The sequence below is a fragment of the Aythya ferina genome (genome assembly GCF_964211825.1).
Source record: "Aythya ferina genome assembly, chromosome: 2".
NCBI lineage: Eukaryota > Metazoa > Chordata > Aves > Anseriformes > Anatidae > Aythya > Aythya ferina.
In genome coordinates, this window is record NC_140297.1 from 147,914,228 (window position 1) to 147,927,439 (window position 13,212).

Consider the following 13,212-nt stretch of genomic DNA (forward strand, 5'->3'; position numbering starts at 1 on the left):
TTGAAATTTCTTCGCCTCAGTCATGTGATCAAGCGCTTGATAAAAATTACTCTGCAAATTCTTTTTCTTAAAGATAAGGTCAGATGAGATGGTTGTTTCAATTCCCTTTTGTCTCCAGCTCTGTGAATGTGTACTTTATATGTTTTAGATTAAGTGGAGTTAGGGGGAATTTGCAAGTATTCAGATTAAACTGATGTCTTCTGAATTCGCAGGAGGCAAGTTCAAGCTGTAGTGCTTACAACCCCAAGGTGTCCTCCCTCCCTGGCCCATCCCACAGATGGCACAAAGGCAGATTCAGGTTTGCTCCCTTTGCCATCCACAGATCACTGGGGTCTTTCAGAGATGATAAGACGTTCACTGAAATGACAACACGGGGTTGAACCAAAGGTCCATCTGGTCCAGTGCTCATCTCACAAGTGGCTTTAGCAGTTGTTAGGGAACAGCAGAAAAAGCATACATGAAACTTTGCCTAGCTTTCAATTATTTTTAGCACAGAGAATTTCCTGAGCTGGATGTGGCTGCTGTCTGCTTACTAACCCTCTGTACATTTCTTTTCCAAGTACTTGTCCATTTTTTCCTTGACTGCAAGTCTGTTCTTGTATACCCAGAGCCTCCTTTGCTAATAAATGCTCCCAGTCTCCTGCGGGCTGTGCATAGAGCCACCTCCTCCTCTTTGTTTCCAGCCTGATTTGTACCAGGTCCATTTGGTTCCCTCCTAATTTTTGGTTCTGAAACTGTAGTCATGGTCTTGAAATGATGACAGTAATACGAACACATGCAAATTTTCCATGCACACGCAGTGTGTGAAGGCGTGCAGGAGGCGAGCGATCCAGGACTTTGGTCCATCCCGGCGTGCTTCATTTATTTATTTTTCTCTCAGAAATGTTGACCGGCGGTGCTCACGACCTGCCACTTGCCTTCCCACCGCCGGGACTGAATTCTGACAGCAAATTCTCCTCATCCCCCTCAGGGCTTTTCCCCCTCCGCCGCCCGAGGGACAAAGAGGTGAGGCGAGCAGGAGGGGGGGGGGGGGAAGTCCTGTCAGCAACCCACATGGGGCTAATCCTGGGGGGCTGCATCGCCCCCTGAGGGGCCAAACCGGGCTCGGGGGCTCCCCGTGGGTGTGCTGGCAGCCCCCTGGGCCCGTCCCCTTTGCTGTGGGGACGAAGCCGCGGCTCCCCCGCCGTGTGACAGCCGGGGGGGGACGCTGCTGCCTTTGCGTTTTCTCTCCCCGCCCGTGACACAATAACACGGAAAGCGGGGCGGGCTGGGTGTGTGTGTGTGTGTGTGTGTGTGTAGGGACTGCCGGGGGGGGAGCCAGGCGAGACGGCGACCTGCCTGTCCCCTGCAGGTGGGGACAGGGGGCTGGGGGCTGCGGGGACCCGGCGCTGAAGCCCTGGTGCTGTGCCCTTAGGCCGGCGGCGATGGAGGAGGGCATGAGCAGCATGCAGCAGAAAGCGGCGGAGCTGGAGCACATGGCCGAGGTCCTGCTCACCGGCGAGCAGCTGCGGTAAGAGGCGCCCTGTCCCCTTCCCCGGTGCCGGGGGGGGCGTCCCCAAAAGGGGGGAGACGGGGGAGGTCCGGCAGTCCAGCACCTGCCCTGCTGCCTGCAGGATCCCGGGGGCCGCCCTGTCAGCGGAGGGGCTCGGGGGGCTGCTGCTGGACACCCCCACCTCGGGGTCACCTTCTGCCGGCAGCCCAGCCTGGGAGAAATGGGGAGTGGGGAGGGAGGAAAACCCAAATCACGAGTCAAATGCTGCCGCTGCACTTCTGCGGTGGTTCCGCATCACCCCTGTGTTTCTCCGGTGGTCCCGCACCGTCCCTGTCCCTCTGCGGTGGTCCCGCACCATCCCTGCACCTCTGCAGTGGTCCCACACCACTCCTGCATTTCTCCGGTGGTCCCACACCACCCCTGCTTTTCTCTGGTGGTCCCATAACACCCATGCCCCACAGGGCTGCTCTCTGCTCCCCCGCTGCCCTGCACCCCAGCGGGTGCAAGGGGATCCCCGCCGGCACCGCCGGCAGCAGCGCTCGGTGCTGCACGCCCGGAGCTGTGCGCAGCACGGAAACTGTTAACAGAAATGCCTGACTCAGTTAATTTGTAATTTCTGTGGTGTGTTTAGTGTGCCATCTGTACCCGTGCACTACGGAGGGGAAAAGAGATGTTCAGCCGTTCGGTTCGCTGGTGCAGCGTCTTGTGATTCAGGAGGAAAAAGCCCGTTGTTATCGTGTGCTGTGTGTGTCACTAGAAAGAGATTGTAAACATATTTTATCAGTAGCTTTTGCTTTACTTTCCTTTAAATGTTTTGCTCGGGTGCCAGACAAACACTGCAAAACGATAGAAACGCTGCTTGATTTGGAAGATGCCATCCTTGCTCCTAGTGCAGACACTGATGTTGTTACTGGTGGCATCTCCATGGAAAGCACCACAGGCACCTTGTGGTACACACCAGTGATACCCGTGGTCAGGCAGTAAGCATCTTTGTGGTCTGGCTCCAGTACACACCAGAGCCTCCTCCAAGCTTCCGATTTTTCATCAAAGTAGCTTGAAATGAAACCTTGGGTGAAAGGATGTATCGGCATGCTGGCTCTGCAGGGTGGACTTAGTGCTGAGTTGTTTGTCAAAGTGCCTGGTGAGAATCCCACTGTTTCTAGTTTATCTCATTAAATGCTGACTGTTCAGTTTTAATACAAAAAACCTGCTAGTAAGGTCAGTTTAAGTCTTTCTGTGTTTCTTGTAGTTAAATATAAAAGCAGAAGCTTTGCAATCTTCCCCTAAGGAGCAGACTGAGGAACTGCAACAAATCTGGCTCCTACAATCAGCTCATTAGCATCACAATTAGGGATGTCATTTGTCACTGTATTTATTAAAGTAATAAAACATGGGGCTATTTTTGGGCAGGATAATCGACAGACACAATTATTCCCCGACCCATGAAGTTACCTGTGGCCATTCCTTCAAAAATACGTAGGAAGTCTCCTTGGACTGTGGTTTCGTGAGCAGCTCATCCCACGCACTGCTGCCAAAAGGGGAGATCTGCTCTCCCCCTTTCCCTCTTCCTGCTGCCCACTCCTGGCTCTGCAGTGCCACCTCCCACACACCGCCAGCTTGCATACTTCTCACACCTTTCCAGGGGAGGATCTGATGTGGCCACCTGGCAGGCAGGCTAGTTTGCTGATCTGATGGCTGCCAACATCCACAGAAGATAGGTGGTGGGCATGGGGAGCCAGGAGGAAGGAGAGGAGGTGGTGGAGAAGGAGCAGGATCTCCCATTCTGGAAGGACCGAGCTGTAGGATGCACCCTACATCATCTCTCTTCCCCTAATTCTGGTTCTGTTCCTCTGTTGGGATGCTCTGTACAAAGGGTTGGTTTTCTTCAGTTTTTCAGACAATAAAAGCTGCAAAATATAAGAGAAAACTGGCTACTATGCAAGTCTTAGCTGACCATGTCTTAAAATTCCCCTTTTTCTGTCCAAAATAAGGCTATAATTGTTAATGGCAAATGAAACCATGGGAGGTTTTCAGGATCAAAGACCAGCTATCTCAGAAGCCTCTGGGGCAGACAAACAGATGCTAGAAAACCAACACGCCCATGCACTCAAGGAAACGTACTGTGCTCTATTCTTAGTGATGCTTGCACGTGCTCGCTAAGCCCTGAGCGGGAGTGATGCGGGGGGACAGGTGATTGCGTGTGCATTTGGGTGAAAGTGCACGCGGGCAAGTGTCCGTGCTGCAAGATGAACACAGCTTGGGAGGAAAAGTGTAAGATGAGACTGCGAGCACGGTGTTGCTTACACAGAACCAAGAAAATATCAGTATTGAAAGCTCTCTTGTAGTAGACCAAATAGCATGTGTCTAAACCCGGATGCTTAGGGTGGCTGCTTGATTAAAATTCCCTACAACGTTCCTATTGCCCCGGCCTCGTGTGCTGCCCCATTCCCGTGGCCTGTTTGCTGTGTGTCTGTGCCCCCCTGGCTGGGATCTCTTCATGCAGCATGGGCTGGAGGCATTGTAGCAGTGCCTGGTGCTGGCATGAGGCTTTCATGCACCAGCTTTGGTCATTAGCTGTTTGTGGGAGATGAGGCTGTGGTGTAAATCCTGGTGGCATTTTTTATGGGAAAATAAGCTGGACTCAGAGCTCCATGTTAGCTAATACGATAAATTCTAATATCTAGCAGGGTCCTCTGCCTCTAAAGGCAGTATCTGGCTAAGCAAATACCTAACCAGCTCTTCCTTTTCGTTAATGGGAACATATTTTTAAAAGCAAGGACTTCTGAAGCTTGGCTCTTGTCAGGCCTTTTAATTGTTGGACAGATGGCTGTGAAACAAAGCTGAAGACTCCCTGATCTCAGCAGTGTGGCACTTCAGAAGGGACCCTCTGGGAGCTTCCACAGACCCAAATAAGTTTTTGTCCCTATTCTGCTGTGCTATTGTGTCCATATTATGCTGTGTTTTCGAAAACCCTTCAGCTATTCAGTGGTGATCTCGTCCTTTAGAGGATGGCTGTGATGAAGATGTCCTCCAGAGGTTACAAGTGACCCGTAAGGACCTCTACTCTGCAGAAACTTGTGCTCAGGAGGAGCATGGGGCTTGGAAGCCTCCATCCCACTGAGTCCTTGCCTTCAGACACCTGCCCAAGTGCAACCCCAGGGAGTGAACGCCCTGGAGATTCCCGATGGGTGTGCACTAAGGGAAGTGTCACAGCCCTGGTACTTTGACTGGTCACAGGTGTGTAACAGCTGGGATGTACAGCGGCACTACTGAAGTCAGGAGGAATTTTATCTGAAGCAGGGCAATTCCCCGTTCATTTCCCTCCCAGCAGAAGGCAACACGCTGTGCCCACTCCGGCACTGGTCGGCGGAAGGATTGAAGTCTCACTGTTGGAGTTTGAGCATAAACTTGGTTACAGCTGGCAACCAAGAGCAGTTTCAACAGGCATGTTTTGATATACTTGCTGGCTGCCTGTCTTACAAGTCATGGTTGTCTGATATCTCACTCATCTGCTAATTGCTTCTCGATGCCAGATTGTCACTGAAATCTGTTATGTCTTCCAAGAGTCCCTCGTTTCTCACAGAAAATGTGCCTAGTCATCCAGGGCGTCTTCAGGCTTCGGTTGACCAAACAGCACTATTAAAAGGGCACTTGTTTTTTATTTCTATTTATTTATTTAATTATTTATGTATACCAGAAATTGCCATTGGATGTATGATGCAGGTCTCAGAAGTAGGTTTATCTTCAATGACATTTAATGTTTCTTCTCTGCAGATTTTTGGATACCAGCCTGTATGAGAAGCAACACCTTTCCCAATTCACACTTCTGTTAAGTGCTTTAGTAAATAATTAGGAAACTTTTAAAAAGAGCCAATGACTTCCTGCAAGTAAGACTTATAGTTTCTCATCTCCTTTGCTTTTGGTTAGGGAAGTGTACAGTATACTCAGTATGCTTTAAAATCTTTTCTTCTTACATTCTTCCTGGAAAGACAAAATGTAAGATAAGGGTTTAACAGAAACTTGTTTGCCTTATTATCAGAATTTGTATAGGACTTCCATTTTACAGAAGAGGTTTTATGTGGTGAAGAGCTGTAGGTTTTGAAGCTGAGAAAAGCCAGAACCAGTTTTCACTGGTGTTCCAAGGGTCCCACTTCAGGAATATTATCGCTTTAAGAAAACTTCTTAATAAATCGGAGTGCATGACTTTCACAGTCATTAACTTCTCCAGTATGATAGCGCCTACAGGTCCATAAATTTTTTTCTTATTCTGAGCAGTAAATAGTCAACCTTTTTCACTGCAGAAGGGTTCAAAAGTTCATTGGCATTCCAAGATGCAAAACACCCATGGTGCATAGCAGTAAGAGAAATGCAGTCAAGAGAACCATGCCTTTAATGTATTGCTATAACACAGAAGTTAATCATATCAGTATTAATCATATAGCTACACAATTTGTTTAGTGCTGTCACTGTGCTTGAAACTACATGTATATCAACATCGTAGTGATGCACATCTGCAACTGTGTGGTCTTGTGCACTAAAAGGAACGTGAGGATTTAAGATGCAGAATTGCCTAGAGGTCACTTCCTCTGCAGTCAGGTCCAGACCAGTCTTCAGATATTAAACAAACTTATACGGTATTTTTAGACAGAATTCATTAAGATTAGATTCTGTGATCTGCCTAAGCCAATCCAATGTTGTATGTGCTTTTCTCCCACCTGCACCATGTTCCTGCAGCTACCTTAGCTCTCCACCAGTAGCTGCATTTCCATTAGCAAAGAGCTTAATGATTGGCCTCAAAACTAACCCTAACAAAATATTTCTCATTTGTCTCACTCGAGAAGGCTCATGTCTGCTGACTTGAGGGCAGATAGGACACAGGAGGTTATATCATCAGATCTTTGTGGAATGAAGTGCTTCAAAGCTTTCTGCCCAAATAATTTCACCTTCGTTAATTTGTTTTCCAAAAATCAAGCAAGCAAAAAATTGGCAGTCTTCTCTGTGAAATTCCACCAGAGCAATACGCTGAAAGAAAAGGTTTCAAAGAGAAGGTCAGGAAGGTCGTGAAATTAAGTGCTTTGACACCAAGAAGTTTCCTGCTATCTCTGTGCTATCACAACACTTTTAATTATGCATTTTGCCTAATGTAAATTAATTGTAATTTTTTAAACAGCATGATATTTTTCAAATGGATATTTTTTTTTTTTTTTCTAGAATCTTTGATACCTGAAGCACCTTCTCATGTCTTTGAAATGTTGCCCATTTGTGCTAATTTTGATGATATCAGGCCCCATATATATATATATATATATATATATATATATATCCCCATATATTCCTTATATTCCTTATATATATACATATATATTCCCATATATATATGGGAATATATATTCCCATATATATATATATATATGGTTTTATATATATATATATATATATATATATATATATGTATATATACAAGGAATATAAGATATAATATAATATATATATAATATATATATAAGGAATATAAGGAATTTTAATCAAGCATGTGTGCATGCTTATATATGTATGTATATATATCTACATATATGATATATATATATATGCATATGGTTCAAGTGCCAGGAATCTCCATTTCTCGTATTCTCCAGTAAAATTTTTGGTTATTCAGCATTTCTGGAAATCCAGACGTAAGGCTTCCGTTTGCTCAGGTCTTTCCCTTAAGCTCTGTTGCTAATTGAGCCACTCCAGTCAGCAGCTCTCCTGGAACACAGCTCAGAGTTAAAGCAGTTAATGATGCATGTGCAAACAGCGATCTCTTGCTCTATGTCCACAGTAAGGCGGATGTTGTAAGAGTGGCTGCTGCTGTATATTTGATGTATTCCATTCCAGGGGGAGTGAATCATTAACTTTTGTCTCAGGTTAGCAGAGATCAGCAGGCAAGCCAAGGGTACTGTATTTGAACCATGTGCAAGAGCGGGTTTTATTTATTTTAGATTAGAGGAGCTGCCTATGAACAGGTGAAGGAAACTGCTCTGATATTGATGCAGGGAGGGCAGGATTAATATGCCCCAGGCAACCTGGCTTTGCCGTATCCTGCACTTACTACACAACCCCTGCTCCTGTGGGGGCAGTGGCCATAGGCTGGCAACGTGACAGAGAAATGCTCCTATCGCTTGGTGTTATTATTTACTATTTGTGTAGTGATAGCGCCTAGGAATTCAAACTATTTATCAAGTCCCTGCAGGGGCAGGCACTGTGTGCTCAGAGGAAAGATAAAGCCCTTGCGACACAAATCTTGGCCACAGCTGGTTGGCAGTTTCTTGCAGCAGACATGGAACCCACGAGTGACATTCCCAAAGTGCAGAGAAAAATAATCTCTGGGGATGCAGAGGTTACACAGTGTGTGCTGGGATGGGATGGCAGGGAGCTCTGGGCATGGTGTTCAGGAAAGGACATACTCTTTTCCCCCTCCAAAGTCCCACTGCTGGGTGAGAGCCCAGGCTGAAGCCAGGAGGGAGGTCAGCCAGCTTTCCCTCATGGAGAATTGGACAAGAAGCAGGCAGCAACCTGTGCATCTTGAGTTAACTGAGAGGTATTTCTTTTATCTGTAGCTGCCAGTACTTTCTGAATTGTAAGCATTTTTGAATTTCCGTGCCTTCTTTGATGTAAAATTAAAGAACTTGAAGGGTGCTGTCACAGCAGCACAAGTTACCTTCTTCACAGTCCAGCTGAGATCCTGGCATTGGCTTCTGTATCCCCATAGCCAAGCATCCAGGCACTGGCCTGGGTGGTACCAAAAGGTTAGGGTCTGCTCTGAGAAATGGATAGTCCCTTCTAAAAAGCTAGACCCTTCTTGCCACTTTTTTTTTTTTTTTTTAATATTTGTAACCCTTGTATTGTGGTTAGCTCTTTTTGCCTCCTTCTTCCTGGCATCACATGTTTGCATGAGCACTTCTGCTGACTAGAAGATAATTTTTTTTGTGTTGAAGGCAAGGCTTGAATACAGGGCTTGAATACTCAAACTTTTGTGGGGAGAGGTTAAACTGATGAAGAACTGGCAAAGGGAATGAAAGTTGTCATAAGAAAAAAATGAGAAATAAGCAGGTTTGGTATTTGTACCTGGGCTTGAAAGAAGAATAGTCTCCATAAAAATGCCACAGAAAACAAAGTACAGAAACAATCTCAAGAGAAACTGCACTGAGGTGCTAAAATAATGACAGGAGCTACAAAGCTGGAGATCTCAGCAGAACCATGGGCATTCACTGGGTGAAGCACACACTTCATGGTAGCCACGGCCTATTGTTTTTCTTCTTTAACCAAGAGCAGGACATGTAAACCACATATTTTAAATAATTTTGATGTGTAAACCATTGGATTTAAATACAGCTTAAACCTGTTCAGGCAAAATGTCACAAGGATCCTTACTTACAGTGGTTTGACTAAGACTATTAGTACCGCAAAGATAATGGTGAGACAGTTTTATGAAGGCAGTTTGCCTCAGCCAGCCAGCAGAAGGACAGCTGAGAAGGAATTCTTAATCAGTTTTGTAAATATCAACTTTTTTTTTTTTTTTTTTTTTTGTAATGGTTTGGGGATTTGACCTTTGCCTTACATTTTTCTTGTGGCCTTAAGGAGAAATGACTGCATTGTGAATATGCCTTTGTTCCTTGCAGCAGGAAGAATAACAATGAGTTTTGGGTTAAAGAAAGCTAGAATATTTAAACCTGCACTGCCAGGAGAGTGCTCTACACTGGGAGTGGAAGTATAATATAACATATAGTGGAAGTGTATTTAGGGGCAATGGCCACAAAATGGATCACAGGAAGCTCCACACCAACATGCGAAAGAGCTTCTTCACGGTGAGGGTGACAGAGCACTGGGACAGGCTGCCCAGGGAGGTTGTGGAGTCTCCTTCTCTGGAGATATTCAAGGCCCATCTGGACGCCTACCTGGGCAGCCTTCTCTAGGGAACCTGCTCTGGCAGGGGGGTTGGACCCGATGATCTCTGGAGGTCCCTTCCAACCCCTACAGTTCTGTGATTCTGTGATAACAATGTACAGCTATGCTCCTTCATTTTTGGAAAATGCTGATGCGTAGAGAGAATAAGTTGCATGGGAGCTGAAAGAAAGGGACAAGATAACCCACAGGCTCACTCGGGCTCTGGCGAAACCTGTGAGGTCAGAGGAGCCTCCTCAGGCAGCAGTAATCTCATCTCTCCTACTGCTGACATCTATTTTTTCATTCCTTAGCTAGGCCCTGCTTCATGGTACAGCTCTGCAGCTACAGATGTGGAGAGAGGCAAATAATGAAGGCTAAAATTTCAAGCTGGTATTGCCAACGAAAGCAGGGGTCACCACTATCTTATTTCTTTCTGCCTGCTGGTTCCCTGCTTGGTGCTTCCCTTCCTTTGGCTTAAGCATCTCTGAACCAACACCACAGGGTGGCCTGCACCAAGGCAGTGATCAGCAGGGCTTTCTGATGGGTGATATTTCAGTTGGGTCAGTTTTACAAACCGATTTACCACATGACCACAAAAAAGCCCTTTCTGGAGAAGTACGGGCGGAGGAACAGACTTACACCGTTTCACCCTGCTACGGTTTAAGGCTGTGGTTTTCTGATACAGCAGATCCAACTGCAGGCTGCTGCTGCCCTACTCTTATCGCTTCCCTTGCACTTCTTGCTGGCATTCACGGGATCAGAAGTTCAGGGAACTGCATCAGCTGAAGCCAGGGGAGAAAAGTTTAACTCTCTTAACAGACCCAGCCTGTGGTCAGGCCGGTGCCCGTGAGGGAACCAGACAGAAATGCCTGGTCAGGGACGTGTGGCACAGGGCAGCAGCTGCTGCTGGTTTGCTTGGCCACCCTCTCAGTGCCTAATTTTCCTACACACAATGTGGGTCAGATATTTGCTTGATTCCCACCTCAAACTCCCAACTCCAATAGAAGACTGTAAAAATAAGGTTGGGTTTAAAGCCTGATGCATGTGTTACAGGGTAGGCCCAGCAACTACCTGTTTATTTCTTGTTCAAGGTTTCTACTTTTCCTTCTGTGTTCCTGTCAGTGTGTAGTGCACGAATAGGGGCAAACACTGATATGTGCATTTCATACGTTTTGAAATTTGGGCAGTGCAGTTTATATGGCCAGCACACCACAGTGCTACCTCTGACAGTGCTGCTGCAGAGTGCAACCTCCATCTTAATTACCAGCCCTGTAATTTTACAGTCTTCATCATTTGTTTCTTATGAGTGCCTCAATCCAGTAAGTGCATTCAGATCTCAAAGGTGCATTTACAAATAATTAAAAAATATGCCTGATTGTGCTTGCTAATTCAGAGTAAACGTGGAAGCTGGTTTTTGCATAGTGAGGCTGTAATTCTTCATTTCCTTGCAGCAGTGTGGGTGATTACATGGGGTATCACAACTATGGCACAGGGATTTGCAGGCAGAGGAGAGCTTTATGGCTTACATAGAGCACCAGGGGCTATCAGTCATGCTGTGGATCCTACAGCAGCATTTGCTGGTGTGTCTGGCTGCTGCAGCAGAAAAGGGCAGGGGAGCTGTGCTTCTGCTTTGCTGGTGGACCTGCTTTAGTGCTTATCTCACTCCATGGTGAGCAGTCTGGGGAGCTCAGCCAGGTTACAGTGGTGTCACGCTAATGCCAATGACAGTGCAAAGAGAAAGCTGGCCTGTGGCCAGGGGTGAGGAGCTCCAAAGACCCCACAGTCCAATAGACTTCTCATGGGGTTGCACCATGATACAGCTGTGTCAGACCAGGGGACCCTTTTCACCCTTTTTGTCTTTTGTTCCCCAGCTATCTGTCTTCTATTTACCTTGTGCCATCTCCAGAACTCATCAAACCTCTCCCTGAGTGCATTTAACTTAATGGCTTGGCAGAAAAGTGACTGAACAAGGAGCAAAGATTGTTTCCTGCCTGGTTAGTGAGTTGAAATGATTCACAGAGAGGGCCAGAGCCAGCACAAGGGGGAGATTGGGACTGTACAATGATGATAAATGGAGGAGAAAGAAAGAGTAAAGAGGAAGAAAAAAGGGGAATAAGGCCTTCTCCTTCTGGTGGCGGAGATGTTGGATGGATCCATCTGCCTGTTAGAGTATAGCTTCAGTTCTGTGCCCAGAGCTGGGATGCTGCTCTGGTAGGACTGGGAGCCCATGGGACACTCCTGTGGGTTATGAGGCAGGGTGAGCTTACATCCCACCAACCTGAGAGGCTGCACAGAGCTTTCATTTCCAAAAGAACCTGGAGATGTACCTGAAATCACAGTGGGACTGTATTTTCCTATCTTTATACTGACAAAAGAAAAACAACAACTGTGCAGTCCCTGGTAGTAGACCCCTCTTACAATTAAAACTTAATATACTTCAAGACTGTGTAGTCTCAGCTTCTCTAGCTGTTTTGTCATAACTTTTGTTGGACATGAGAGATTTCATACCTGATCCACATACTTTATACATAAGCCTGCAGCTGACAGACATCCCCTGGGCATGATATGCTGCTGGTTGGATGGACAATGTACCTTTTGGCCTGTCTCATTAGTGGGCTGCCCAAAGTCATGCTGCTGGTTTTCAGTAGTACAAAGAATAAAGAACCCTTCTATAGCGGGGATCCCCAAGATCACATCCCAGAGCATTGCAAGGCACTATGCAGCAGATGGAAAGATGGCCTTGCTCCCAAATTCTCTATAGTCCAAGTGTAAAACAAAGAGATAGCAAATGAATACCGGCCCAGAAGACAACATGATTGTTTTGAATCAGTGCTGGTCATTGTGACAGAACTGCAGCTTCAGCACACCACCTGCTTAGTTGTCAAGGTTTTTGGTGGAGATGACAGCAATGCTGGGCAGGATTTGTGGGACTACATCCAGATAGCTCTGTGGATGGTTGGGTGAGAGTGTATTGAGGCAACAGGCACAAAGCTGCTTGGTTGAAGGTTTAAAACGTAGTGGCAAAGCTGGAGCTAGATGGCCAGTGAGAGCAAAAGCCAACAGTGCCTGAGAGATGGTGATAGCAAAGGTGGAAGCTTGAAAGTGAAGATAAGCACAGTAATATAATGTCTGATGTGACAGAAGAGGAGGAGGAGGCAGTGCAAGGAATCAGGGAAATGGGCAATGTGATTGAGATGAAGAGCTGAGGAAATTATCTTTCCAAGGGCATTCCAGCCAGATAAGAGCCAGACAAGACAATGTTTGTCGAGGGCAGAGCACAGAACAAGCCTTGAGGTATAAGATAATAGGGAAGGAGAACTCGGAAGAGAATTTGAACTTTCTGGGGGAGAGTTGTAGCTGTCCTAGAGGTGCATTGCAGGAGAAATCTGCAGAGACCAAAGTTCTTCTGCTTGTAAGCAGGACTCACATTATCATATTTATCTTTTATGGATCTTATAAAATCTACTTGGCTTGGGGAGATTCTCCCATCCTCAGTAGCACAGCTGCCATCTAGCACAGAGGTCTTTCACCTTGAGTCGTTGGGTTTTCTGTGTGTTTATTTCACCACTTCTCTTGCTAAGAGCTATTGCCAAAACTGGTATATTGCCATAATGTTCCCATTATTTTTCAGCTGAATTGTTGTACAATCTGCTGGCTCTGTGTTTGCACCACTTTCTTGCATATTGGGTCAAATGCGTTTATTGGCAGCAGTTAAAAGAAGCCTTCCTCTGTCAGATCTGTTGGTCTTCACATTGTTACCCGTGTCTTCAAAGCACTGGGGCTGCTTACAGCAG

General features: G+C 46.3%; 1 protein-coding gene across 2 annotated transcripts in view; it reads left to right on the forward strand.

The window, feature by feature from the left end:
* The first annotated feature begins 873 nt into the window (after positions 1 to 873).
* DEPTOR (DEP domain containing MTOR interacting protein) overlaps positions 874 to 13,212 on the forward strand; it is a 75,103-nt gene continuing 62,764 nt past the window's right edge. Inside the window, exons 1-2 of one of the 2 annotated variants that reach the window (XM_084511459.1) lie at positions 874 to 1,005; positions 1,415 to 1,510. In XM_084511459.1, coding sequence (XP_084367585.1) covers positions 1,425 to 1,510 — 86 coding nt within the window. In that variant the 5' untranslated portion in view covers positions 874 to 1,005; positions 1,415 to 1,424. Of the gene's footprint in view, positions 1,006 to 1,319; positions 1,511 to 13,212 lie in introns of those variants that run through there. The other variant, XM_084511460.1, reaches the window with a different exon arrangement.